Raw genomic sequence first — 26,431 nt, forward strand, 5'->3', positions numbered from 1 at the left:
CGCTCGCCCTCTCTCTCTCGGACTCTGTTTCTGTCTCTGTCTGTGTTTTGCAGTGCTGTGCATACTGTAAGCGCCTTGGAGCATCTATCAAGTGCTGTGAGGAAGGCTGCTGCCGCTCCTACCATTTCCCCTGCGCCGCTGCCGCTGGAACTTTCCAGGACCTGCGCCGACACACTCTCCTCTGCCCAGACCACCTCCAGCTGGCCTCACAAAGATGTGAGTATAGACCCTGTGTCCCACTGGGAGAATGAGGATAACTAGATTTCACTATAGATGTCTAGTAGACAAAAGGCCAACACTAGAAACAACACAAGGCTTACATTAAGTGACATAATATTTATGCCAACTCTTATCTATTCTGATTCTTAGTGAAGAACCAATTCTAACTGATTTCACATCTGATATTTCCCTTGGTCACAAGCAGCCAGGACATGCTGCAGAATCAGTGTCGCATAGGTTTCATGAAATTCACTCCGTCTTGCCAAATCACCCTTTTTTATGTTTTGGCTAGTATGTGAAATTCAAAGTGATGTTACTTTCTCATTGAATAAAATGTCTTTACACATGATGATTCTTGAAAAAATGTGCACCATTTATGTTAACGTAATGGTCCATAAAGTTGCGTCCCAGGCCATGTGTTCAGTGAAATGTTCCTTTTGGAGTATGTTGTCCCTTCAATATTATGTCCCCTCCATGAACTGTCCCTTAAACTCTATCAGTCCCGAGATCCCAGCAAAAATGAGATGTTATTTATCTGCATGTCCAGCCCTTATATTTAGCCTCACAATGAAGTGTTTTACCATTTTCCTATCAGGACAACCAGGGCTACAAGTAGAACACAATTTGACATAAACAATTGCATTCATGAGTGTTATTGACAAATGTCAATAAATAAATTACTCCTCCAAAGCAAAAACCTGATAAAAGTAAATGTCATTGAATGCTGTAAGTGCAGATTTTTTTTTACTCACTGGGAAATTAATATCCAACTAGGCTTGGCATTTGTGACAAACTATGTGATCTTATTACAGTATTATAGACACTACGTCCTGGGATTTCTTATGATCTTCTATGTAGAAGAACCCCTTACCTTCGACTGTCTCGTGTAGCCTGTGAGCGTCATACAGTAAAACATGTAACGTGTGTGTTCGTGAGAGTGGCTTTTAATAGTTTGTAACTCAAATCATTCGGACTCTACAGACGTTTTTGTAAAAAGACCAGGGCCCCTTCGGGATCTGCCCATGTCTCACAAACACCTCTAGCTCAGCCCACGTTAATCACACAGACGGATGCAGAAGAAATTGACGAATCCAATGGTACAACCCAGAAATCTGTAGCTCAAACACACAATGTTAAAAGGGGTTACGGTGGGACTCATTGGGTTAATATGATTTTCCTCCTTACCTACAGCTAAAGAGGAGGTGAAGTGCTTGTTGTGTGGCAGTGCTGGGGATCTGCAGGACCTGCTCTTCTGCAGCTCGTGTGGGCAGCACTACCACGGGGCGTGTCTGGACGTGAGTGTCACCCCCCTGAAGAGGGCCGGGTGGCAGTGCCCCGAGTGCAAAGTCTGTCTGACCTGCAGGTAATGGCTGTGTGCCCTAGTAGCCATTTGTGCTAGTTAGCTGTGTGCGCTAGTAGCCATTATGTGGTGTTGTCACATAGTTTCCTGACAATGGCAAAGTTGTTATTTAGACAATTACCTAAGTTGACTGAGTTGACACATAATGGACCCCATTCCTAACTCTGTCACTCCCCTGAGCCATAGTCCACTCACCATTCATCCTCATCCCGAGTGGAAAAACTCCACTGACTTATGTGATTTCTATCAGGGATAGCTATGAACTAATAGGAAAACATGTCTGGTCCTGCACCCAGCTGAATATAGACAGCCCGCTGTTTTTTCTGTTCTTCAAAGAAACCGAAAAAGAGAATTGAGCCATTTGGGAGATGGTGTTGAGGAGTCAGTTTCGATCTTGTTGGAGTTTTCTGTTTTCTGAAGGGTTTATAGGAAGATAAAAGGGAAAAGAGTCTTATTTTTTTGCATGTGGAATTAATAACAAGCGTATTTTGCAGGAGCATGGAGCATTAAAAGATAAGAGAGCTGGTGAGATTTGTGTGCATACTGTGTTTGATCAGCCCCAAGCTCCCTACACATACAACCAGCCAAGCAAAGTCAATTCCTTCACAGGGCAGTCTGCTTTAATGCAAAGTGTTTTTCTTTGTGGAAGGGTGTGTGTGTGTGGGGGGGGGGGGGGTGTTGCGGTGGGTGTGTGTTGTTGTGGGGGGATGTGTGTGTGGTCTCTGTAGTGTGTATGGTTTGGGGGGCTCTGTGTGTTGTTGTTGTTGTGGGGGGATGTGCGTGTGGTCTCTGTAGTGTGTATGGTTTGGGGGGGCTCTGTGTGTGTGTGTGTGTGTGTGTGGGGGGGGGGGGGGGGAGGGGTGTTGCGGTGGGTGTGTGTTGTGGGGGGATGTGCGTGTGGTCTCTGTAGTGTGTATGGTTTGGGGGTGCTCTCTGTGTGTGTAGTGGTATATGCCTGTGAGGAGTCACATTTTGGGGGAGTGTAGTAAAGAATAGATGAAAGACGGGGATGACTAAATCTGAGAGATGATGAGTCAAAGTGCTCCAGGAGTGGAGAGTTGAAGCCAGCAAATGAAGTAATTGAAAACCAAAAGAGCATGAACTACTGGTGTGTCTCTTTTGAAGGACAGCTTTTTAAATATTTTTGTAGAGTTTGCTTAACTCTGAAAGTGTTGATTTCAGGGAAGTGAGCTCCCCTACTAAGACTGTGTTTTTGGTAGCATAATGATTAGCACGCTAGCCTCTGGGGAGTGAAGTGTTGATTTCAGGGAAGTGAGAGGGAGGGAGAGGTTGCTGTCCTGGCACCACACGGCCAGGTCTCTGACCTCCTCCCTATAGGCTGTCTAGTTGTTGTCGGTGATCAGGCCTACCACTCATCGGCAAACTTAATGATGGTGTTGGAGTCTTGCTTGGCCGTGCAGTCATGAGAGAACAGGGAGTACAGGAGGGGACTGAGCACGCACCCCTGAGGGACCCCTGTGTTGAGGATCAACGTGGCGGATGTGTTGTTACCAACCCTTACCACCTGGGGGCGGCCCGTCAGGAAGTGGGAGGTGTTTAGTCCCAGGGTCCTTAGCTTATTGATGAGCTTTGAGGGCACTATGGTGTTGAACGCTGAGCTGTAGTCAATGAAAAGCATTCTCACATAGGTGTTCCTTTTGTCCAGGTGGGAAAGGGCAGTGTGGAGTGCAATAGAGATTGCACTCCAATCATGGGCAGAATGTAACAGAAGCTCTTTATGTTGGGCTCCCGAGTGGCACAGCGGTCTAAGGCACTGTATCTCAGTGATAGAGGCGTCACTACAGACCCTGGTTCGGTTCCAGGCTGTATCACAACCGGCCGTTATTGGGAGTCCCTTTGGGCAGTGCACAATTGGCCCAGCGTCGTCCGGGTTTGACCGGGGTAGGCCGTCGTTGTAAATAAGAATTTATTCTTAACTGACTTGCCTAGTTAAATTAAGGTTAAATATAACATTTTTGAGGGAGATCGCATTTAAGATTGTGGGCATTGAATGCCTGCTGCCTATATGTACTACTGGGAGAAGAGGCCTACTGTAAAGCCTGTATATAGGGATAAGAGGCCTCCTGTAAAGCCTGTATACAGGGATAAGAGGCCTACTGTAAAGCCTGTATATAGGGATAAGAGGCCTACTGTAAAGCCTGTATATAGGGATAAGAGGCCTCCTGTAAAGCCTGTATACAGGGATAAGAGGCCTCCTGTAAAGCCTGTATACAGGGATAAGAGGCCTCCTGTAAAGCCTGTATACAGGGGTAAGAGGCCTCCTGTAAAGCCTGTATACAGGGATAAGAGGCCTCCTGTAAAGCCTGTATACAGGGATAAGAGGCCTCCTGTAAAGCCTGTGTACAGGGATAAGAGGCCTCCTGTAAAGCCTGTGTACAGGGATAAGAGGCCTCCTGTAAAGCCTGTGTACAGGGATAAGAGGCCTACCGTAAAGCCTGTATATAGGGATAAGAGGCCTACCGTAAAGCCTGTATATAGGGATAAGAGGCCTACCGTAAAGCCTGTATACAGGGATAAGAGGCCTACCGTAAAGCCTGTATACAGGGATAAGAGGCCTACCGTAAAGCCTGTATATAGGGATAAGAGGCCTACTGTAAAGCCTGTATATAGGGATAAGAGGCCTACTGTAAAGCCTGCACCATGGTGTTGAGCTGAGATAAGCTTACAAGGGAGAGAGTTGGAAAAGCTTAGTGAAAATATAGTGCAGTTTTAATAACAGATGGGGAGCTGGGGAATTGGTGGGGGAGAGGGATGGGGGCCAGGGGGTGTTGGTTAGGCAGCAGCAGCACTCAGAGTGATATAGGGACGTGTGTGTGTGTGTGCGTCACTCCACTGCACAGCTGTAAATATCAGATGACGTTCTCATTCAGGTTGGATTCTTGTCATCTGAAATACAGGCTACTGGGATTTGATAGATCTCTGGGCTCTAGCCTCTTCACTAATACCATAACCCCCCACCACACACACACACACACACACACACACACACACACACACACACACACCATAAATCTTACATTTAGGTCTCCTGATTTATTCTTTGAACAACATTCATGCATCCAAAATCTGCCACGGAGGGACGGTTCTCGATGGCGAGTGCCGTTTAATGGTGTGTTTGATTGGCTGGACTAATTTAGAATCTTGAAGTTTAGTGAATTGGATTCCATGAAGGAAACGTGTTCTTTTCTCGTTCCTATAACAACTTATGTGTCCCAGGTAATGGAAAAAGACGTCATGTTCACAACGTGGTGTGTGAGATCATTTGTGTGTTGTAAAATGTATTGCATTGAACATAATCAGTGAGGGTTTTTTACCCCCCATTGTCAAACCAAATTTGAGTTCTCAACTGTCTGGCTGGCTTTCTTTTCTTCCTTGTACTTTATTGATAAATGAATGTAGTTCGTCTTATTCCTAAACTCTGAATCAGTCAGCGATAAAGAACCTATAGACACTGAGACCCTGGAGGACCAGACTCACTGATCCCTCTCCTGAACCACACAGATAAAAACCAAAGTGACAGTTGAAAATGGTTACGGTGTCTGTCTTTGCGGTTGGGAAACATAAACCCTGGTACTGTCCATACTACAGTACTCCCATGCCGTTTTTCTCTCTAGTCTAGGTTGTGTGTGTGTTACATTGGGTGTTTGTAATTTTGTGTGTGTCGCATATTATTGTGTGTGTGTGTGTGTGTGTGTGTGTGTGTGTGTGTGTAATATTTCTATCTCCTGTGTGTGTGTTGCAGGAACCCGGGGGAGGACAGCAAGATGCTGGTCTGTGACATGTGCGATAAAGGCTATCACACCTTTTGTCTCCAGCCTACCATGAAATCCATCCCCACCAACGGCTGGCGGTGCAAGGTAAGAAACACTCCAAACACTTTATACAACACAGGGAATACCGTCGGGCCGAGACAGGAGAGTATGCATGAGGTATAAAGTGCTGTCAATTTACCCCACAGGGGAAATGCTCTGAAGGAACGTGAGTGAAGCTCTTCTCTTTTTGAAGCAAGTCTCCCTGCACTGTTCCACCCTTCCCCCGGCCTCTTTCTCTTTTCTGTTCTTCCCTCTCTGTCTCTCACTCTTGTTATTTTCCCCCTCTCCCTCCGTCTCTCAATTGCCTCCTAAGAGTCTTCTGTCTTTTACCGTACCCCCATTCCTCTCATTCTTTCACCTCCCTCTCTCTCTCTCTCGCTCTCTCTCTCTCTCTCTCTCTCTCTCTCTCTCTCTCTCTCTCTCTCTCTCTCTCTTTTTCCGTCTCTCTCCATCCCTCCACTGTCCCCTAAGAGTCTCCCAGCTGTTTTTATCCAGCAGTTGAAAATAGCTTTTGGGGCTTTTAGTGCCTTTTTGTAGTGTTTTTTTTTTGCCGCAGGAGGTGGGGGGGAGATGCAAACCTCAAACATGGGCAGTAAAGTTTGTTTCCCCCGGCTTTGCTGTGGGTTGCAGTGGGGGCACGCAAGCACCCAAGCTTTCATCTCCACTATTGAGCTCTGTATTAAGTCATAAAAGGGAGATTCTGGGCTTAGTGTGGTTGCTAAAATGGAGGGAGGAAAATACTGTAGATACATAAGAGTAGAGGGCCATAAGCTGAGATGGCCCCCAATCTTTTTACCTTACTGTAAAGGGGAACAGTATTTCTTATTGCATTCTGGAAGACTCGGGACTTGTGAGGATTTCTTTGTTTAATCTTTTATCTTTCAAACCAAAATGTTTGTTTTCATTCACCCATTTTACTTAGTTACTGTGTGGTAGAAAGGGGAGAAGTCTAAAATCTCTTCCTAAGACCTGCAATGCTGCTGTTTTGTTTCCACATTTTATTGGAACAGAGATTCATCATGTTGCACCATTTTAAAGGGAAAATCCACTCAAGAAAAACAATTGTCAAAAAAATATATACATTACCAGTCAAAAGTTTGGACACACCTACTCATTCCAGGGTATTTCTTTATTTTTACTATTTTCTACATTGTAGAATAATAGTGAAGACATCAAAACTATGAAATAACACATGGAATCATTTAGTAACCAAAAAAAGTGTTAAACAAATGAAAATATATTTGATATTTGAGATTCATCAAAGTAGCCACCCTTTGCCTTGATGACAGCTTTGCACACTCTTGGCATTTCTATATATTTTTATTAGTCCACTGTTGATACAGTCCCAAAATGCTTTTCATGTCAGCAGTCACGGTTTCAAGTTATTGGACTTTCAAGAAGCAAAGTGTCACCGGCCACATCATGATGATGCAAAACATTTTGGGACTGTATCAGCTGTGGACTAATGAAAAAATACAAAAATATTGTTTTTGAGTGGATTTTCCCTTTTGATTGGAAGAATGCTGCCTCATTTCACTGTAAAGGTATTGCCTTAGGTCCATAGACATCCATGGTCATTTGGACCCTTATCGAGATACTGCCAATTGAAACCCACCATTCTCATTGACATCCGCACTGGGGTAAATTTACAAGTCTCACAGTCTATGGAGGCAGGAGATTGAGACATAATCTGAGCTAATCCATTTCACATCCGCCCCTTCACCCTGCCAGCACCCATACGCACAGGGGTGAGAAGAGAGAGACGGTGATAGGGGATGGAGGAGTGACATGACGAGGTGAGGATAAATTGAGGGGTGAAGGTTGGGGGACGGAGGGATGAGTAAGAGTGTTGCAAAACGGAGGGATTGACTGGGAGTGGAAAGGAAGGGTGAATCAATGGAGGGATGAAGAGAATGGCAGAGGATGGATAGAGATACCTCTCTAATCCCATTCCTCTGATCATCAGCTGGCCATCAGCTCTACCTCTTTGTCTCTGTCTCTCCGTCTCTCTCTTTCTCTCTGCCTCTCTGTCTGTTATTAATCCCTGTCTGTCTCACGGTTACAGCACAGTGTACTGCCAAGACAAATTTAGCTATCCGAGGCCTGCTAGCGCACACGCACACATACACACGCACACACACACACGCACACACACCTCCTCTCCCCCATCTTATCCCCATCTCCTCCCGAATCCCAGTCAGGCACACATTTTCTCCAAGATAGACATTAAGCAACTATCTCTACCTCCTTCCTTTCTTTCCCTGGCCCACAGGCAGAGCCTGACCAACAGCGATAGTATTCACCAACTCTCTCCCCCCCGCTGTTGGACATGAGCTGGCCACTGGAGCCAAGCCATAGGGGTGGTTTGTCACTAATAGGCCAGTGGACTTTAGAAGGGGAGGGTGTGTGTGTGGTAGGTTTGGGGGTTGTGCAGAGAAGCTTTAGAATGAGCTTGTTCCTCCTCACCCCTGAAAGCTCGGAATACCGCTGATCCTTTCGAACGCTACTCAATGAGCCTGAAGTGGTACTTTTGAAGGTGTAATGTAATTTCCAGCTGGCTGGTCCATAGGCTCATTGCAAAGGAGGTTGGAAATGTATGTTCATTATTATCATTGCGTAATCCAATACAGTGATCACGTGTTTGAAATGGCTGTCATAAAGATGTTTTTTAAATCAGTTTTAATGACTGACATTACAAATTGTAAATGGCAACCAGTTTAATCCTCTGTTGGGACATTTTCAACCAACACTCTAATAGAACAGTTTCATGCTTCATAACAAAGTGAGGTCAGTTGGCAAAAGTTTGAAAGAGGTTGGCAGAAATAAACACACTACTTTCTATGGTATGCATGGTCAATCTGCTGCCATGTAGCTAAGCATTCTGTAGCCACTGGGTGTTATTGAAATGTTGTAGTTTTGTCAATCTAAACTTTTGGTTGTTGACCATGGAAATCTAAATATTGAATTGTTCTGGAATACAATGAATGCATATATAGAGTGTAACTAACGTGTCATGTCTCTGTCCTACCCTCTCTCTCCAGAACTGTCGAGTGTGTTCTCTGTGTGGGGTCAGGCAGGCGGGCCGGTGGGCCCACAACATCACACTGTGCGAGGGTTGCCATGGGCAACCGGAGGAGTCCGCCCCCGCCCTGCCATGCCCACTGTGTGTGAGGGGCCAGGGCCGCGGGGATGCCCCTAAGGACCTCCTCCTTACCTGCCACACATGCAAGAGGTATGCCTCATTCTGTCGCCGTGGTTACTGTCGATTTACAGTAAATTTGGAAAGTATTCAGACCCCTTTACTTTTTCCACATTTTGTTACGTTACAGCGTTATTCCAAAATTGACGAAATTACCCCATAATTACAAAGCGAAAAGAGGTTTTTAGAAATCTTTGAAAATTTATTTAAAAAAAAAAAACAATCCATGAGGTCGAAGGAATTGTCCGTAGAGCTCCGAGACAGGATTGTGTCAAGGAACAGATCTGGAGAAGGATACCAAAACATTTCTGCAGCAGTGAAGGTCCCCAAGCACACAGTGGCCTCCATCATTCTTAAATGGAAGAAGTTTGGAACCACCAAGACTCTTCCTAGAGCTTCCTAGAGCGACCAAACTGCGCTATTGGGGGAGAGTGGCGTTGGTCAGGGAAGTGACCAAGAACCTGATGGTCACTCTGACAGAGCTCCAGAGTTCCTTTGTGGAGATGGGAGAACCTTCCAGAATGACAACCATCTCTGCAGCACTCCACCAATCAGGCCATTATGGTAGAGTGGCCAGACGGAAGCTACTCCTCAGTAAAGGCACGACAGCCTGCTAAAGGACTCTGACCATGAGACACAAGATTCTCTGGTCTGATGAAACCAAAATTGAACTCTTTGGCCTGAATGCCAAGCGTCATGTCTGGAGGAAACCTGGCACCATCCACATAGTGATGCATGGTCGTGGCATCATCTTGCTGTGGGGATATTTTTCAGCGGCAGGGACTGGGAGTTTAGTCAGGATCGACGGAAAGATGAACGGATCAAAGTACAGAGTGATCCTTGATGAAAACCTGCTCCAGAGCGCTCAGGACCTCAGACTGGGGTGAAGGTTCACCTTCCAACAGGACAATGACCCTAAGCACACAACCAAGACAAAGCAGGAGAGGCTTCGAGACAAATCTCAATGTCCTTGAGTGGCCCAGCCAGAGCCAGGACTTGAACCTGATCGAACATCTCTGGAGAAACCTGAAAATAGCTGTGCAGCGACGCTTCCCGTCCAACCTGACAGAGCTTGAGAGGATCTGCAGAGAAGAATGGGGGAAACTCTCCAAATACAAGTGTGCCAAGCTTACTCAAGACTCAAGGCTGTAATCGCTGCAAAAGGTGCTTCAACAAAGTACTGAGTAAAGGGTCTGAATACTGAATACTTGCAAAAAAAACTATTTTTGCATTATGGGGCATTGTGTGTAGATTGAGGAAAAAAAACAATTATCAATTTTAGAATAAAGCTGTAACATAACAATTTTCAAAAAGTCAGGGGTCTGAATACTTCCCGAATACACTGCATGTTACGGTCCCCCACACTGCTGATGGATGCTGTGCCTCATTCTGTCGCCGTGCTTACTTAAGCAATAAGGCACGAAGGGGTGTGGTATATGACCAATACACCACTGCAAAGGGCTGTTCTTATGCGCAACGCAGAGTGCCTGGATACAGCACTTAGCCGTGGTATATTGGCCATATACCACAAACCCCCAAGGTGCCTTATTGCTATTATAAACTGGTTACCAACATAATTAGAGCAATAAAAATACATGTGGTATACGGTCTGATTTACCACGGCTGTCAGCCAATCAGCATTCAGGGCTTGAACCACCCAGTTTATATTGTTGATTATGTTATGATCCCCCACACTGCTGATGGATGCCGTGCAAGACAATGAGCTGATGCACAGTAGAGCTACAATATTTATTTAGTATGTGACTAGCCTGTTCCCAAATCTGTTAGTGCTGTGGTCATTGTCATGTTTTGACAGCAGCACAAATCTGGGACCAGGCTTATATGTATCAGTCTGTGGTAGGGATGGGCACGGTTATTTGAAAATCCAAACACACGTTAATATTGAAATATTTGCAAGAGTATTCATTTTCAAAGAAAAATAAATCATAGGCCTATATTAACAATGAAAAGGCTTTGTCTAAATGTAGTTGTCTTTGTGACATTGCTACACACAAGGACATACCATGACATTTGGAATTCTTAATTCAGTTAAACTAGTTATGACGTGCGCCCCATAAAAAGACATACCATAGTCTACACAGGTTTCTCACGTTTGTTGCCGTTGTTGGCCATTGAGTTGCAAGCAAGCCACAACCAAGTCGCACATGCTGGGCAGCATGCCAGTTCCCAAGTTTAAGCCTTCGTTTTTATGTACATGTATTTCGACTATCCGGATGTCCGAAAACATGTCATGATATTATTTGAATAGTGAAATGATTTGAAATGCCCATCCCTAGTCAGTGGTGTGTACTGTATCTGCCACATGGGGCCTCTTTCAGTGTAACATCTGTCTCGTTACGTGTGATTGAGCTATTTATTGACTAACGATGTGGATTTGACACCCCGTTGTCGGCGTCATATAATGAATTGGATTATAATGTGGTTTACAGCTGGAGACTGTCACACCGCCAAAGAGTTAGCTAATATCTCAGATGGATTATAACTGAATTGGTTTACAAGCTTTACAGATTGGAAAATTTAGCATTACAGAGTTGTAGCCCAGTAGGTTAGTTTAGTTGGTTTCACAGCTTACAAATGGTCAATACCAAAGGTCATCTCCAGTTCAGCAACTGGCCCAGCGCTCCAGCCAATCCCAGTCACTTAAAACAATTAATCGTTAGTTTACTGGCTACGTGAGCCTCTATACCAACTACTATTATTAACCAATCACTGAGCTGGATTTGGCCGCTCTGCCGAGAGCTAAGGTTTTTCCCCAACAGAGCGATTGTTGCCCCCGGCGACCACTGGGAGGTCTTTACGGCAATCCAGAGCTCATGCAGTTGGCGGCATAGTGATGCCTTTGTGATGAGGGGTCGGGAAAGTAAAGACCACTATGGCGAATGGATTGGTTTAACCAAGGTCCAGCAAGTTGCCTGAGGGTCAGCCATATCGTTCACCGTAGAGGACTCTTCCTGGCATCCAGGGAAGTAAATAGGAGCTGCAAACCCAAATCAGCCCCTAGACCCTTCAAACTCAAGTCTGGACCTCGAAGCCAGTTCCACTTTATTTTTTCATTGTTCTTCTCTAATCAGGGACTGATTTAGACCTGGGACAACAGGTGTGTATGCTTTCAGTTGAGCGTACTAGCTCTTTGTGTGTCTACCGGAAGTTGATGCTTTTGCTATGCAACCTCTTGTTAGATAGTTAGCATAACAAATTACTAGTTAGACATTTTACGACTTCGGGTGTGTTCTTAAGTTCAATCTGGAGTGCCAGAGTGCGCTTGTAAATTCAGAGCATTGTCAGATTGCCCGTTTGTACATTCAGAGCGTTTCGCTCTTGAAGCGCACACTGGACGCTTGGGCCGAGGAGTAGGGTTGATTTGAGCGTTCTGACCTTACAACGGCAGTCAAGCACCCGAGCTAACATTGGCTAGCTTGCTAGCTACTTACAGACACAAATGAGACCACTGTGACCATTTTACTCTCCCTATTAGAGCTGGTTAGGCAGTTTTCATGTTATCCAGAGCGTTGGTGACTAACTGTGCTGCTGGCAACAATTTAATTACACTTTTTTGCCGACGTTTACTGACACCGGCCATATTCAACGGGTGTTGAATGCTCGTAAATTCATTATTCTGCGCTCTGCTACACTCAGAGGAGAGTCCTCTGAAATTGTAGTAGATAGCCAGAGAGAATTTACGAAAGCACCCGAATGTCCATTGAGAACACACAATGACTATACCAGATAAGAATGACAGGAATAATCAAGTCAATAAACGTTGGGTAGTTAGTTAGTTAGCCTATGGTTAATATACTGGCAAGTTTGATGTAAGTAGCCAACTAACGTTAGGTAGCTAGCTAACAACATATCGGTACATACTGCTGTAATGATACGCTATGTAGTTCGTAAGGACAGCATGGTTAACAAATTGTCAGCCAATAGGACGTGTTGGGTAACATATTTTAAGTCATTACTTTATTTCATTGCTCAACATTATCTTTGTACTCTCGTTGTACTTCGACTGCATATTTTCCTCCATTTTCTTGAAATCTGGAAACGATGTGAAGCCATGTTCATTTCCTGAATTGCATTATGGGCCCTAAATTACGGAAATAGTGTCCTCTGCGTCTATACTTCATATTTTGGCGAATTTAGTATGATATCCGGGAACTTTTGGCATACTAACTATATCCATACTATGACCAATAATCATGCTACTCAATTTACATCACAAATAGTATGGTTAGTGCGGTTAGTATGAGTATTCGAACACAACTCAGCTCCCGGAGAGGGCTGAAATGGCCATCCTCTGAGGCCCCTCATAAGTATTTCTGAGCATACTCACATTGCTGAGTGGGGCTCACAGCCAATTCTCTAGTAGTAATCCAAAAGTTCCCCAAACATAGTCAAAAGTATTGCTGTTATTTAACTGCATGGTGCATTTGCTTAGCGCTTACACGTATCACTGACTCTGCAAACTAGCTCCTTCTTGCCAGTTTCCCCGCTGAAACTCTAATAAAACTCACACCGGTCCGTCTTTTGCAGTAGCCGGAGCTCAGGAATCGCTGGGAAAGGCAGACTTAGTAATTTGGAGGCCCCAGGCAGACATGCCATACTCTTTTTGGCCAGACAGCATCAGATGCATGGGCTACACATACATGTCCTCTGTCTCCACGACAGTGACTGTATTATCAGCAGCACCTGTCTTTAGTAAAAAAAAATGCGTATTGTATCCCCCTTGTATCTAAGGGCCCGGGTCTGAGTTTCTACTAAGCTTTCCTCGTTGAAAATCAGCCTTCCCTAATGCATATCTCTAGCTTAAACAGGCAGATTTTGATGGGGATTGAAAAAAAAGACATATTTGAATAAAATAAAAACTCAGCAAAAAAAGAAACGTCCTTTCACTGTAAACTGCGTTTATTTTCAGCAAACTTAACATTTGTAAATATTTGTATGAACATAACAAGATTCAACAACAGACATTAACTGAACAAGTTCCACAGACATGTGACTAACAGAAATGGAATAATGTGTCCTTGAACAAAGTGGGGGTCAAAAGTAACAGTCAATATCTGGTGTGGCATCTCCTCCTCATGGACTGCACCAGATTTGCCAGTTCTTGCTGTGAGATGTTACCCCACTCTTCCACCAAGGCACCTGCAAGTTCCCGGACATTTCTGGGGGGAATGGCCCTAGCCCTCACCTTCCAATCCAACAGGTCCCAGAAATGCTCAACGGGATTGAGATCCGAGCTCTTCGCTGGCCATGGCAGAACACTGACATTCCTCTCTTGCAGGAAATCACGCACAGAACGAGCAGTATGGCTGGTGACATTGTCATGCTGGAGGGTCAAACGCCTTTGGCCGCCTTTCCTTTCAGTTCTCTGCTGCCAATGACTGGAACGAATTGCAAAATTCTAACTTTAAGCATCAGCTGTCAGAGCAGCTTACCGATCGCTGCAGCTGTACATAGCCCATCTGTAAATAGCCCATCCAACTACCTACCTAATCCCCATATTGTTTTTATTTACTTTTTTGCTCTTTTGCACACCAGTATTTCTACTTGCACATCATCATCTGCACATCTATCACTCCAGTGTTAATTTTCGAAATTGTAATTACTTCGCTACTATGGCCTATTTATTGCCTTACCTCCTTACTCCATTTGCACACACTGTATATAGATTTTTCTATTGTTATTGACTGTACTTTTGTTTATCCAATGTGTAACTCTGTTTTTTTTGTTGCACTGCTTTGCCTTATCTTGGCCAGGTCGCAGTTGTAAATGAGAACTTGTTCTCAACTGGCCTACCTGGTTAAATAAAGGTGAAATAAAAATAAAACATGTCAGGATGAGCCTGCAGGAAGGGTACCACATGAGGGAGGAGGATGTCTTCCCTGTAACGCACAGCGTTGAGATTGCCTGCAATGACAGAGTACAGGCCTCGATGTAACGCTCATTCCTTCGACAATAAACGTGAAACCGACCATGACCCCTTGGTGAGACAAAACCGCGACTTGTCAGAGGAGCACTTTTTGCCAGTCCTGTCTGGTCCAGCGGTGGGTTTGTGCACATAGGCGACGTTGCTGCCGGTGATGTCTGGTGAGGACCTGCCTTACAACAGGCCTTCCAAGCCCTCAGTCCAGCCTCTCTCAGCCTATTGCGGACAGTCTGAGCACCGATGGAGGGATTGTGCATTCCTGGTGTAACTCGGGCAGTTGTGGTTGCCATCCTGTACCTGTCCCGCAGGTGTGATGTTCAGATGTACCGATCCTGTGCAGGTGTTGTTACACGTGGTCTGCCACTGCGAGGACGATCAGTTGTCCATCCTGTCTTCGTGTAGCGCTCTCTTAGGCGTCTCACAGTACGGACATTGCAATTTATTGCCCTGGCCACATTTGTAGTCCTCATGACTCCTTGCCTCCTTGCAGCATGCCTAAGGCACATTCACGCAGATGAGCAGGGACTCTGGGCATCTTTCTTTTGGTGTTTTTCAGAGTCAGTAGAAAGGCCTCTTTAGTGTCCTAAGTTTTCAATACTGTGACCTTAATTGCCTACCGTCTAATCTGTTAGTGTCTTAACGACCCTTCCACAGATGCATGTTCATTCATTGTTTATGGTTCATTGAACAAGCATGGGAAACAGTGTTTAAACCCTTTACAATGAAGATCTGTGAATTTATTTGGATTTTTTCAAATTATCTTTGAAAGACAGGGTCCTGAGAAAGGGACGTTTTCTTTTTTCTATATATATATATATACACTGCTCCAAAAAATAAAGGGAACACTTAAACAACACAATGTAACTCCAAGTCAATCACACTTCTGTGAAATCAAACTGTCCACTTAGGAAGCAACACTGATTGACAATACATTTCACATGCTGTTGTGTAAATGGAATAGACAACAGGTGGAAATTATAGGCAATTAGCAAGACACCCCCAATAAAGGAGTGGTTCTGCAGGTGGGGACCACAGACCACTTCTCAGTTCCTATGCTTCCTGGCTGATGTTTTGGTCGCTTTTGAATGCTGGCGGTGCTTTCACTCTAGTGGTAGCATGAGACGGAGTCTACAACCCACACAAGTGGCTCAGGTAGTGCAGCTCATCCAGGATGGCACATCAATGCGAGCTGTGGCAAGAAGGTTTGCTGTGTCTGTCAGCGTAGTGTCCAGAGCATGGAGGCGCTACCAGGAGACAGGCCAGTACATCAGGAGACGTGGAGGAGGCCGTAGGAGGGCAACAACCCAGCAGCAGGACCGCTACCTCCGCCTTTGTGCAAGGAGGAGCAGGAGGAGCACTGCCAGAGCACTGCAAAATGACCTCCAGCAGGCCACAAATGTGCATGTGTCTGCTCAAACGGTCAGAAACAGACTCCACGAGGATGGTATGAGGGCCCGACGTCCACAGGTGGGGGTTGTGCTTACAGCCCAACACCGTGCAGGACGTTTGGCATTTGCCAGAGAACACTAAGATTGGCAAATTCGCCACTGGCGCCCTGTGCTCTTCACAGATGAAAGCAGGTTCACACTGAGCACATGTGACAGACGTGACAGTCTGGAGACGCCGTGGAGAACGTTCTGCTGCCTGCAACATCCTCCAGCATGACCGGTTTGGCGGTGGGTCAGTCATGGTGTGGGGTGGCATTTCTTTGGGGTGCCGCACAGCCCTCCATGTGCTCGCCAGAGGTAGCCTGACTGCCATTAGGTACCGAGATGAGATCCTCAGACCCCTTGTGAGACCATATGCTGGTGCGGTTGGCCCTGGGTGCCTCCTAATGCAAGACAATGCTAGACCTCATGTGGCTGGAGTGTGTCAGCAGTTCCTGCAAGAGGAAGGCATTGATGCTATGGACTGGCCCGCCCGTTCCCCAGACCTGAATCCAATTGAGCACATCTGGGACATCATGTCTCGCTCCATCCACCAACGCCACGTTGCACCACAGACTGTCCAGGAGTTGGCGGATGCTTTAGTCCCAGGTCTGGGAGGAGATCCCTCAGGAGACCATCCGCCACCTCATCAGGAGCATGCCCAGGCGTTGTAGGGAGGTCATACAGGCACGTGGAGGCCACACACACTACTGAGCCTCATTTTGACTTGTTGTAAGGACATTACATCAAAGTTGGATCAGCCTGTAGTGTGGTTTTCCACTTTTAATTTTGAGTGTGATTCCAAATCCAGACCTCCATGGGTTGGTAAATTGGATTTCCATTGATTATTTTTGTGTGATTTTGTTGTCAGCACATTCAACTACGCAAAGAAAAAATAATTTAATAAGATTATTTCATTCATTCAGATCTAGGATGTTATTTTAGTGTTCCCTTTATTTTTTTGAGCAGTATATATACGTCCCTTTCTCAGGACCCTGTCTATGAAATAACACATGGAATCATGTCGTAACCAAAAAAGTGTTAAACAAATCAAAATATATTTGAGATTCTTCAAATTAGCCACACTTTGTCTTGATGACAGCTTTGCAACTCATCCCAAACCATCTCAATTGGGTTGAGGTTGGGTGATTGCAGAGGCAAGGTCTTCTGGTGCAGCACTCCACCACTCTCCTTGGTCAAATAGCCCTTACACAGCCTGGAGGCGTGTTTTGGGTCATTGTCCTGTTGAAAATCAAATGATAGTCCCACTAAGCGCAAACCAGATGGGTTGGCGTATCGCTGCAGAATGCTGTGGTAGCCATGCTGGTTAATTGTGCCTTGAATTCTAAATAAATCACTGACAGTGTCAGCAGAGCACCATCACACCACCTCCATGCTTCACGGTGGGAACCACATATGCAGAGTTCATCCGTTCACCTACTCTGCGTCTCACAAAGACACGGCGGTTGGAACCAAAAATCTCCAATTTTGACTCATCAGACCAAAGGACAGATGTCTACTTGTCTAAAGTCCATTGCTCATGTTTCTTGGCCCAAGCAAGTCTTTTCTTCTTATTGGTATCCTTTAGTAGTGGTTTCTTTGCAGCAATTCAACCATGAAGGCCTGATTCACGCAGTGTCTGAACAGTTGATATTGAGATGTATCTGTTACTTGAACTCCGTGATGCATTTATTTGGGCTGCAATCTGAGGTTAACTCTAATGAACTTATTCTCTGCGGCAGAGGTCTTCCTTTCCTGTGGCGGTCTTCCTTTCCTGTGGCGATCCTCATGAGCCAGTTTCATCATAGCGCTTGATGGTTTTAGCGACTGCACTTTAAGAAACTTTCAAAGTTCTTGAAATTATCCATATTGACTGACGTTCATGTTTTAAAGTGCTCTTTGCTTATTTGAGCTGTTCTTGACATAATATGGACTTGGTCTTTTACCAAATAGGGCTATCTTCTGTATACCACCCGTACCTTTTCACAGCACAACTGATTGGCTCAAACGCATTAAGAAGGAAAGAAGTTCTACAAATTAGCTTTTAACTTCTTGCGGATCATTGGGACGCTAGCGTCCCATCTGGCCAACATCTGGTGAAATTGCAGAGTGCGAAATTTAAATTAAATTACTATAAATATTTAACTTTCATGAAATCACAAGTGCAATACATCAAAATAAAGCTTACCTTGTTGTAAATCCAGCCAAGGTTTCAGATTTCAAAAAGGCTTTACGGCGAAAGCAAACCATACGATTATCTAAGGTCAGCGCCCAGCACACAAATGCATAACATATCATTTTCAACCAAGTCAAAAATAGCGATATAATATATGCCTTACCTTTTGACGATCTTCTTCTGTTGGCACTCCAAAAGGTCCCAGTTACATTACAAATGGTCCTTTTGTTCGATAAAGTCCTTCTTTATATCCATAAATACTCAGTTTAGCTGGCGCACTTCAGTCAATAATCCACTCGGTTTCCCTCCTTCAAAATGAATCCCAAACATTACCAATAAACTTATCCAAACAAGTCAATCAACGTTTATAATCAAACCTTTAGATACGCAAATAAACGCTAAAATTTAAGACGGAGAATCGTTATTGTCTTTACCGGAGATAAACAAAAAGAACGCGCTCTCTCGGCCATGCGCTTGGAAACACTACAGCCAAAATGGGAGCCACTTAGAAAAACTACAATTTCTGGCTCATTTTTCCAAAAACCAGCCTGAAACTCTTTCTAAAGACTGTTGACATCTAGTGGAAGCCCTAGGAACTGCAATCGGGGACGATTTTGCCCTATTATAAAAGTGCCAGCCATTGAAATCAGTGGTATGCAGATTTTTTTTTTAAATTAAAAAATATGGTTTGTCCTCGGGGTTTCGCCTGCCATTTCAGTTCTGTTATACACACAGACATTATTTGAACAGTTTTAGAAACTTTAGTGTGTTTTCTATCCACATCTACCAATTATATGCATATCCTATCCTCTGGGCCTGAGTAGCAGGCACTTTACTTTGGGCACGCTTTTCATCTGAACGTCAAAATACCGCCCCTATCCCAAAGAAGTTAAGAAGGCACACCTGTTAATTGAAATGCTTTCCAGGTGACTACTTCATGAAGCTGGTTGAGAGAATACACATCTGTCATCAAGGCAAAGGGTGGCTACATTGAAGAATCTCAAAAAAAATATTATTTAATTTGTTTAACACTTTTTTGTTACTACATGATTCCATATGTGTTATTTCATAGTTATGATGTCTTCACTATTATTCTACAATGTAGAAAATAGTAAAAATAAAGAAAAACCCTGGAATGAGCCAAGCTGAGAATATTTTTTTTATGCCCAGCTCATGAGGCCCCTTGATGTGAGGCCTGCGGCAATTGCCTCTTCTGCCTAATAGTAAGTCCGCCAGTGGTTGCTGGAGAAGCACAATTCCCCATAATGACCCTCTGCCTACTGCGGACACTCGCTTGGGGGGCCCTCTCGACACAGCCGGCTGACAGGCCCAGGTGCCTGCGCAGAAATGTAATTACTGCAGACAGGGAGAGCCAGAGAGAAAATTGAACAGGAGACAAGTCAGGCTGCAGGCACCCCACTGGAACACACCTGCAGCAGGGCGACAAGGAAGAGTAGGGTGTGGGTGGGGGGGAAGGGAGAGACTGGCGGAGAGAGCATGGCAGAAGAATCGAGGGGGGGAGCAAGGCAGAGTACGCAGGGGGTGGGGGGGGGGGGCAATAAAGGCAGGAAGAGTGGAGGAGAGTGAGCGACTGGGGAAACACGGCTGGGAGAGCAAACCCACAAACCACAGGCTTAGAGTCCCTTCCATGGAGGCTTACTGACTGATGATGAGCCCAACCTGCCTGGCTAAAAAGTTGTTTCATGCCTAATGCTTTGGGGTGGATGTCAAATAACTATTCCTGGTGTAAGGAATGACTTACTGAGTTGAAAACCAGCTTCACATGTATGACAAATAAATCTTCACTGTTATGATGAAGCATTTGAATGTGGTACGTTCCAGTCATAAGTATTTATTGCGTCATCTTAGTCACGTCAGGTTGAAGTAATGTAAAGCTGTTTGTTTATTTAATTGTGTTTGGTGGTTCTCTCTCAGGTGGCTTCATGGGGAGTGTGAGAAGCAGGCAGGGGGCAACTTGGACCTCCACCCACAGGCCGACTACATGTGCACCGTCTGTAAGCAGGTGGAGAGCGACATGGTGGAAACCCCGGCCAGCCCCATCCAGGAATCCACAGAACCAGAACCAGAACCCACTATGGGTAAGAAACACACACAGCTCTGAACAGCTGTCATTTACCTACAGTTGAAGTCGGTAGTTTACATACACTTAGGTTGGAGTCATTAAAATTCACACATTTCTTGTTAACAAACTATAGTTTTAGCAAGTTCGTTAAAACATCTACATGACACAAGTAATTATTCCAACAATTGTTTACAGACAGATTCATTCACTTATAATTCACTGTATCACAATTCCAGTGGGTTACAAGTTTACATACACTAAGTTGACTGCGCCTTTAAACAGCTTGGAAAATTCCAGAAAATGATGTCATGGCTTTAGAAGCTTTTGATAGGCTAATTAACATCATTTGAGTCAATTGGAGGTGTACCTGTGGATGTACACTGCTCAAAAAAATAAAGGGAACACTTAAATAACACAATGTAACTCCAAGTCAGTCACACTTCTGTGAAATCAAACTGTCCACTTAGGACGCAACACTGATTGACAATAAATTTCACATGCTGTTGTGCAAATGGAATAGACAACAGGTGTAAATTATAGGCAATAAGCAAGACACCCCAAATAAAGGAGTGGTTCAGCAGGTGGTGACCACTGACCACTTCTCAGTTCCTATGCTTCCTGGCTGATGTTTTGGTCACCTTTTGAATGCTGGCGGTGCTTTCACTCTAGTGGTAGCATGAGACGGAGTCTACAACCCACACAAGTGGCTCAGGTAGTGCAGCTCATCCAGGATGGCACATCAATGCGAGCTGTGGCAAGAAGGTTTGCTGTGTCTGTCAGCGTAGTGTCCAGAGCATGGAGGCGCTACCAGGAGACAGGCCAGTACTTCAGGAGACGTGGAGGAGGCCGTAGGAGGGCAACAACCCAGCGGCAGGACCGCTACCTCCTCCTTTGTGCAAGGAGGAGCACTGCCAGAGCCCTGCAAAATGACCTCCAGCAGGCCACAAATGTGCATGTGTCTGCTCAAACGGTCAGAAACAGACTCCATGAGGGTGGTATGAGGGCCCGACATCCACAGGTGGGGGTTGTGCTTACAGCCCAACACCATGCAGGACGTTTGGCATTTGCCAGAGAACACCAAGATTGGCAAATTCGCCACTGGCGCCCTGTGCTCTTCACAGATGAAAGCAGGTTCACACTGAGCAGGTGACAGACGTGACAGAGTCTGGAGACGCCGTGGAGAATGTTCTGCTGCCTGCAACATCCTCCAGCATGACCGGTTTGGCGGTGGGTCAGTCATGGTGTGGGGTGGCATTTCTTTGGGGGGCCGCACAGCCCTCCATGTGCTCGCCAGAGGTAGCCTGACTGCCATTAGGTACCGAGATGAGATCCTCAGACCCCTTGTGAGACCATATGCTGGTGCGGTTGGCCCTGGGTTCCTCCTAATGCAAGACAATGCTAGACCTCATGTGGCTGGAGTGTGTCAGCAGTTCCTGCAAGAGGAAGGCATTGATGCTATGGACTGGCCCGCCCGTTCCCCAGACCTGAATCCAATTGAGCACATCTGGGACATCATGTCTCGCTCCATCCACCAACGCCACGTTGCACCACAGACTGTCCAGCAGTTGGCGGATGCTTTAGTCCCAGGTCTGGGAGGAGATCCCTCAGGAGACCATCCGCCACCTCATCAGGAGCATGCCCAGGCGTTGTAGGGAGGTCATACAGGCACGTGGAGGCCACACACACTACTGAGCCTCATTTTGACTTGTTTTAAGGACATTACATCAAAGTTGGATCAGCCTGTAGTGTGGTTTTCCACTTTAATTTTGAGTGTGACTCCAAATCCAGACATCCATGGGTTGATAAATTGGATTTCCATTGATTATTTTTGTGTGATTTTGTTGTCAGCACATTCAACTATTTAATAAGATTATTTATTTCATTCAGATCTAGGATGTGTTGTTTAAGTGTTCCCTTTATTTTTTTGAGCTGTGTATTTCAAGGCCTACCTTTAAACTCAGTGTCTCTTTGCTTGACATCATGAGGAAATCAGCCAAGACCTCAGATTTTTTTTTTAGACCTCCACAAGTCTGGTTCATCCTTGGGAGCAATTTCCAAACGCCTGAAGGTACCACGTTCATCTGTACAAACAATATTACACAAGTATAAACACCATGGGACCACGCCTCCGTCATACCGCTCAGGAAGGAGACGCGTTCTGTCTCCTAGCGGTGAACGTTCTTTGGTGCGAAATGTGCAAATCAATCCCAGAACAACAGCAAAGGACCTTGTGAAGATGCTGGAGGAAACAGGTACAACAGTATCTATATCCTCAGTAAAACGAGTCCTATATCGACATAACCTGAAAGGCCGCTCAGCAAGGAAGAAGCCCCTGCTCCAAAACCACCATAAAAAAATCCAGACATTGAGAAATGTCCTCTGGTCTGATGAAACAAAAATAGAAGTGTTTGGCCATAATGACCATCGTTATGTTTGGAGGAAAAAGGGGGAGGCTTGCAAGCCGAAGAACACCATCCCAACTGTGAAGCACGGGGGTGGCAGCATCATGTTGTGGTGGTGCTTTGCTGCAGGAGGGACTGGTGCACTTCATGAAACAGATGGCATAATGAGGCAGGAAAATGATGTGGATATATTGAAGCAACATCTCAAGACATCAGTCAGGAGTTTCATGTTTGGTCGCAAATGGGTCTTCCAAATGGACAATGACCCCAAGCATACTTCCAAAGTTGTGGCAAAATGGCTTAAGGACAACAAAGTCAAGGTATTGGAGTGGCCATCACAAAGCCCTGACCTCAATCCTATAGAGCATCCTATAGAGCATTTGTGGGCAGAACTGAAAAGTGTGTGAGAGCAAGGAGGCATAGAAACCTGACTCAGTTAAACCAGCTCTGTCAGGAGGAATTGGCCAAAATTCACCCCACTTATTGTGGGAAGCTTGTGGAAGGCTACCTGAAACGTTTGACCCAAGTTAAACAATTTAAAGGCAATGCTACCAAATACAAATTGAGTGTATGTAAACTTCTGACCCACTGGGAATGTGATGACAGAAATAAAAGCTGAAATAAATAATTCTCTCTACTATTCTGACATTTCACATTTTTCAAATAAAGTGGTGATCCTAACTGACCTAAGACAGGGGATTTTTACTAGGATTAAATGTCAGGAATTGTGAAAAACTGAGTTTAAATGTATTTGGCTAAGGTGTATGTACACTTCCGACTTCAACTGTACATCCATTTTTGATTTGTATATCTGTCCATTGATTCTTGAATTTAACTTCAACTGTATTTTTACATATTTCACTGTCTATGTATAGAGTGGTTATAGACTAATTGGCGCTAGCAGTTCGCAAAGCAAAAAATGGACGGCACACAATTATTCCAAAACGGCAGGGCTTGTTGGTGGAACACAATTCCCTACTTCAGTCAACCAGTCCATTTAGAATTTCTGATAGAACTGTGATCATTTGGCAAGGAATTTAGTTTGTGTATCCCATCAGATAGGCATTTATTTCTGTAGGTCTAACAGGAGCTTGTGAGCGCACTCAGCACAGCTTCAGCTTGTGTAGAGAGAGCGGTCAGAATGCTATTGAGTGAGTGAAACTCTGAGGGGATTTAGGTAGATCTGTGTGATGCTTATCTTGGTTTATTTTTTGTTGTGCCCTGCAAATGCACATGTAAAAATGGAACACTTGAGTCAAAGCAAATTAATGTTGTTTTCAAGACAACATTTCCATCTCTGGTTAAAGACAGCGCTTTGACATTCGTTCCAGTACTCTATTATTTATGCCCATCCCTAGTCTAGTTATTGAGAATATGGAATTGTCCTGTAGTCAGACTGTGGAATAGTCCTATAGTCTTGTGGAATTGGGCTATAGTCTTATTGAATGTGGAATATGGCTGTATGTAGTCTTGTTGTCGACTATGTGGAATGGTATTGTATTGTTGTTGACTGTGGAATAGGGCTGTAGTCTTGTTGACTATCTGGAATACTGTTGTAGTCTTGTTGACTCTGGAATAGTGCTGTAGTCTGACTGATTAGTGTTGTAGTACTGTTGACTGTGGAATAGTGTTATTGTCTAGTTGACTGTGGAATAGTGTTGTAGTGTTGTTGACGATCAGAATAGTGTTGTTGACTGTGGAATAATGTTGTAGTCTCGCTGACGATCAGAATAGTGATGTTGACTGTGGAATAGTGTTGTAGTCTCGCTGACTATCAGAATAGTGTTGTTGACTGGAATAGTGTTGTAGTCTCGCTGACGATCAGAATAGTGTTGTTGACTAGAATAGTGTTGTAGTCTCGCTGACGATCAGAATAGTGATGTTGACTGTGGAATAGTGTTGTAGTCTTGTTGACTATGGAGTAGTGTTGTAGTACTGTTGACTATGGAGTAGTGTTGTAGTACTGTTGACTGGAGTAGTGTTGTAGTACTGTTGACTATGTGTAATAGGGTTATTGTCTTGTTGATTATGTGGAAAGGTGTAGTCTAGTTGACGACTATGGACTAGTGTTGTAGTCTAGTTGTTGACTATGGACTAGTGTTGTAGTCTAGTTGACGACTATGGACTAGTGTTGTAGTCTAGTTGACGACTATGGACTAGTGTTGTAGTCTAGTTGACGACTATGGACTAGTGTTGTAGTCTAGTTGTTGACGACTATGGACTAGTGCTGTAGTCTAGTTGTTGACGACTATGGACTAGTGTTGTAGTCTAGTTGACGACTATGGACTAGTGTTGTAGTCTAGTTGTTGACGACTATGGACTAGTGCTGTAGTCTAGTTGTTGACGACTATGGACTAGTGCTGTAGTCTAGTTGTTGACGACTATGGACTAGTGCTGTAGTCTAGTTGTTGACGACTATGGACTAGTGCTGTAGTCTAGTTGTTGACGACTATGGACTAGTGCTGTAGTCTAGTTGTTGACGACTATGGACTAGTGCTGTAGTCTAGTTGTTGACGACTATGGACTAGTGCTGTAGTCTAGTTGTTGACGACTATGGACTAGTGCTGTAGTCTAGTTGTTGACGACTATGGACTAGTGTTGTAGTCTAGTTGACGACTATGGACTAGTGTTGTAGTCTAGTTGACGACTATGGACTAGTGTTGTAGTCTAGTTGACGACTATGGACTAGTGCTGTAGTCTAGTTGACGACTATGGACTAGTGCTGTAGTCTAGTTGTTGACGACTATGGACTAGTGCTGTAGTCTAGTTGTTGACGACTATGGACTAGTGCTGTAGTCTAGTTGTTGACGACTATGGACTAGTGCTGTAGTCTAGTTGTTGACGACTATGGACTAGTGCTGTAGTCTAGTTGTTGACGACTATGGACTAGTGCTGTAGTCTAGTTGTTGACGACTATGGACTAGTGCTGTAGTCTAGTTGTTGACGACTATGGACTAGTGCTGTAGTCTAGTTGTTGACGACTATGGACTAGTGTTGTAGTCTAGTTGTTGACGACTATGGACTAGTGTTGTAGTCTAGTTGTTGACGACTATGGACTAGTGTTGTAGTCTAGTTGTTGACGACTATGGACTAGTGTTGTAGTCTAGTTGACGACTATGGACTAGTGCTGTAGTGCTGTTGACTGTGTAATAAGGTATTGTATAGTTCAGGTATTCCCAAACGGGGGTAACCGCAATGCCGTCGGGGGTACGCCAACTAAAAATGTGATTCACATTTTAACAAATAACAATTTTATTAAAAAGAATAATAATCTGCACATTTTCAAACAGTGGATTTATATTTTCCAACGGGGCTATACATTTGGGTGAGTTTTTTTTATCGCCTGAATAGCCTCGTTTCACTGCCAAAAATAACATGAAACCATCTAGTGTTCAGTGAAATAACAGCACAATGTCAGGTAGCCTAGTCAAATAATTAACATCCAATCACATTAACCGTTACTCTCTCGCGGGAAACCTTCACTCTTGCGCAGACCTTTAGAACCGAAACATGACCATTTAAAAAATAAGCCACAGGAGTTTTTTGAGCGAGAATAAAGACGACTTTCAAGTAGTAGACTGTATAAAAGCAACAGAAACCATTAATAAGAAGGGGCTAGAAGTGTCTTATATGGTGAGCTACCGAGTGGCTAGGGCAGGCAAGCTCCATACTATTGTGGATGACTTAATTATTCCTGCTGCCGCGGATAAGGCTGGGACAATGCTATACAGACAAAAAAACTATACAGGCAATATTTTCATCAAACAACACTGTTTCATGACGCATCA

General features: G+C 44.6%; 1 protein-coding gene across 1 annotated transcript in view; it reads left to right on the forward strand.

Annotated features, from left to right (window-relative positions):
• The window catches only part of LOC115195273 (histone-lysine N-methyltransferase 2C), a 225,697-nt gene that overhangs the window by 72,169 nt on the left and 127,097 nt on the right, over positions 1 to 26,431 (forward strand). The window contains exons 7-11 of the mRNA XM_029755045.1: positions 54 to 216; positions 1,411 to 1,582; positions 5,343 to 5,457; positions 8,454 to 8,644; positions 20,094 to 20,257. Of these exons, the coding sequence (XP_029610905.1) occupies positions 54 to 216; positions 1,411 to 1,582; positions 5,343 to 5,457; positions 8,454 to 8,644; positions 20,094 to 20,257 (805 nt within the window). The remainder of the gene's footprint in view (positions 1 to 53; positions 217 to 1,410; positions 1,583 to 5,342; positions 5,458 to 8,453; positions 8,645 to 20,093; positions 20,258 to 26,431) is intronic.

This window comes from Salmo trutta, chromosome 6 (genome assembly GCF_901001165.1).
Source record: "Salmo trutta chromosome 6, fSalTru1.1, whole genome shotgun sequence".
Classification (NCBI taxonomy): Eukaryota; Metazoa; Chordata; class Actinopteri; order Salmoniformes; family Salmonidae; genus Salmo; species Salmo trutta.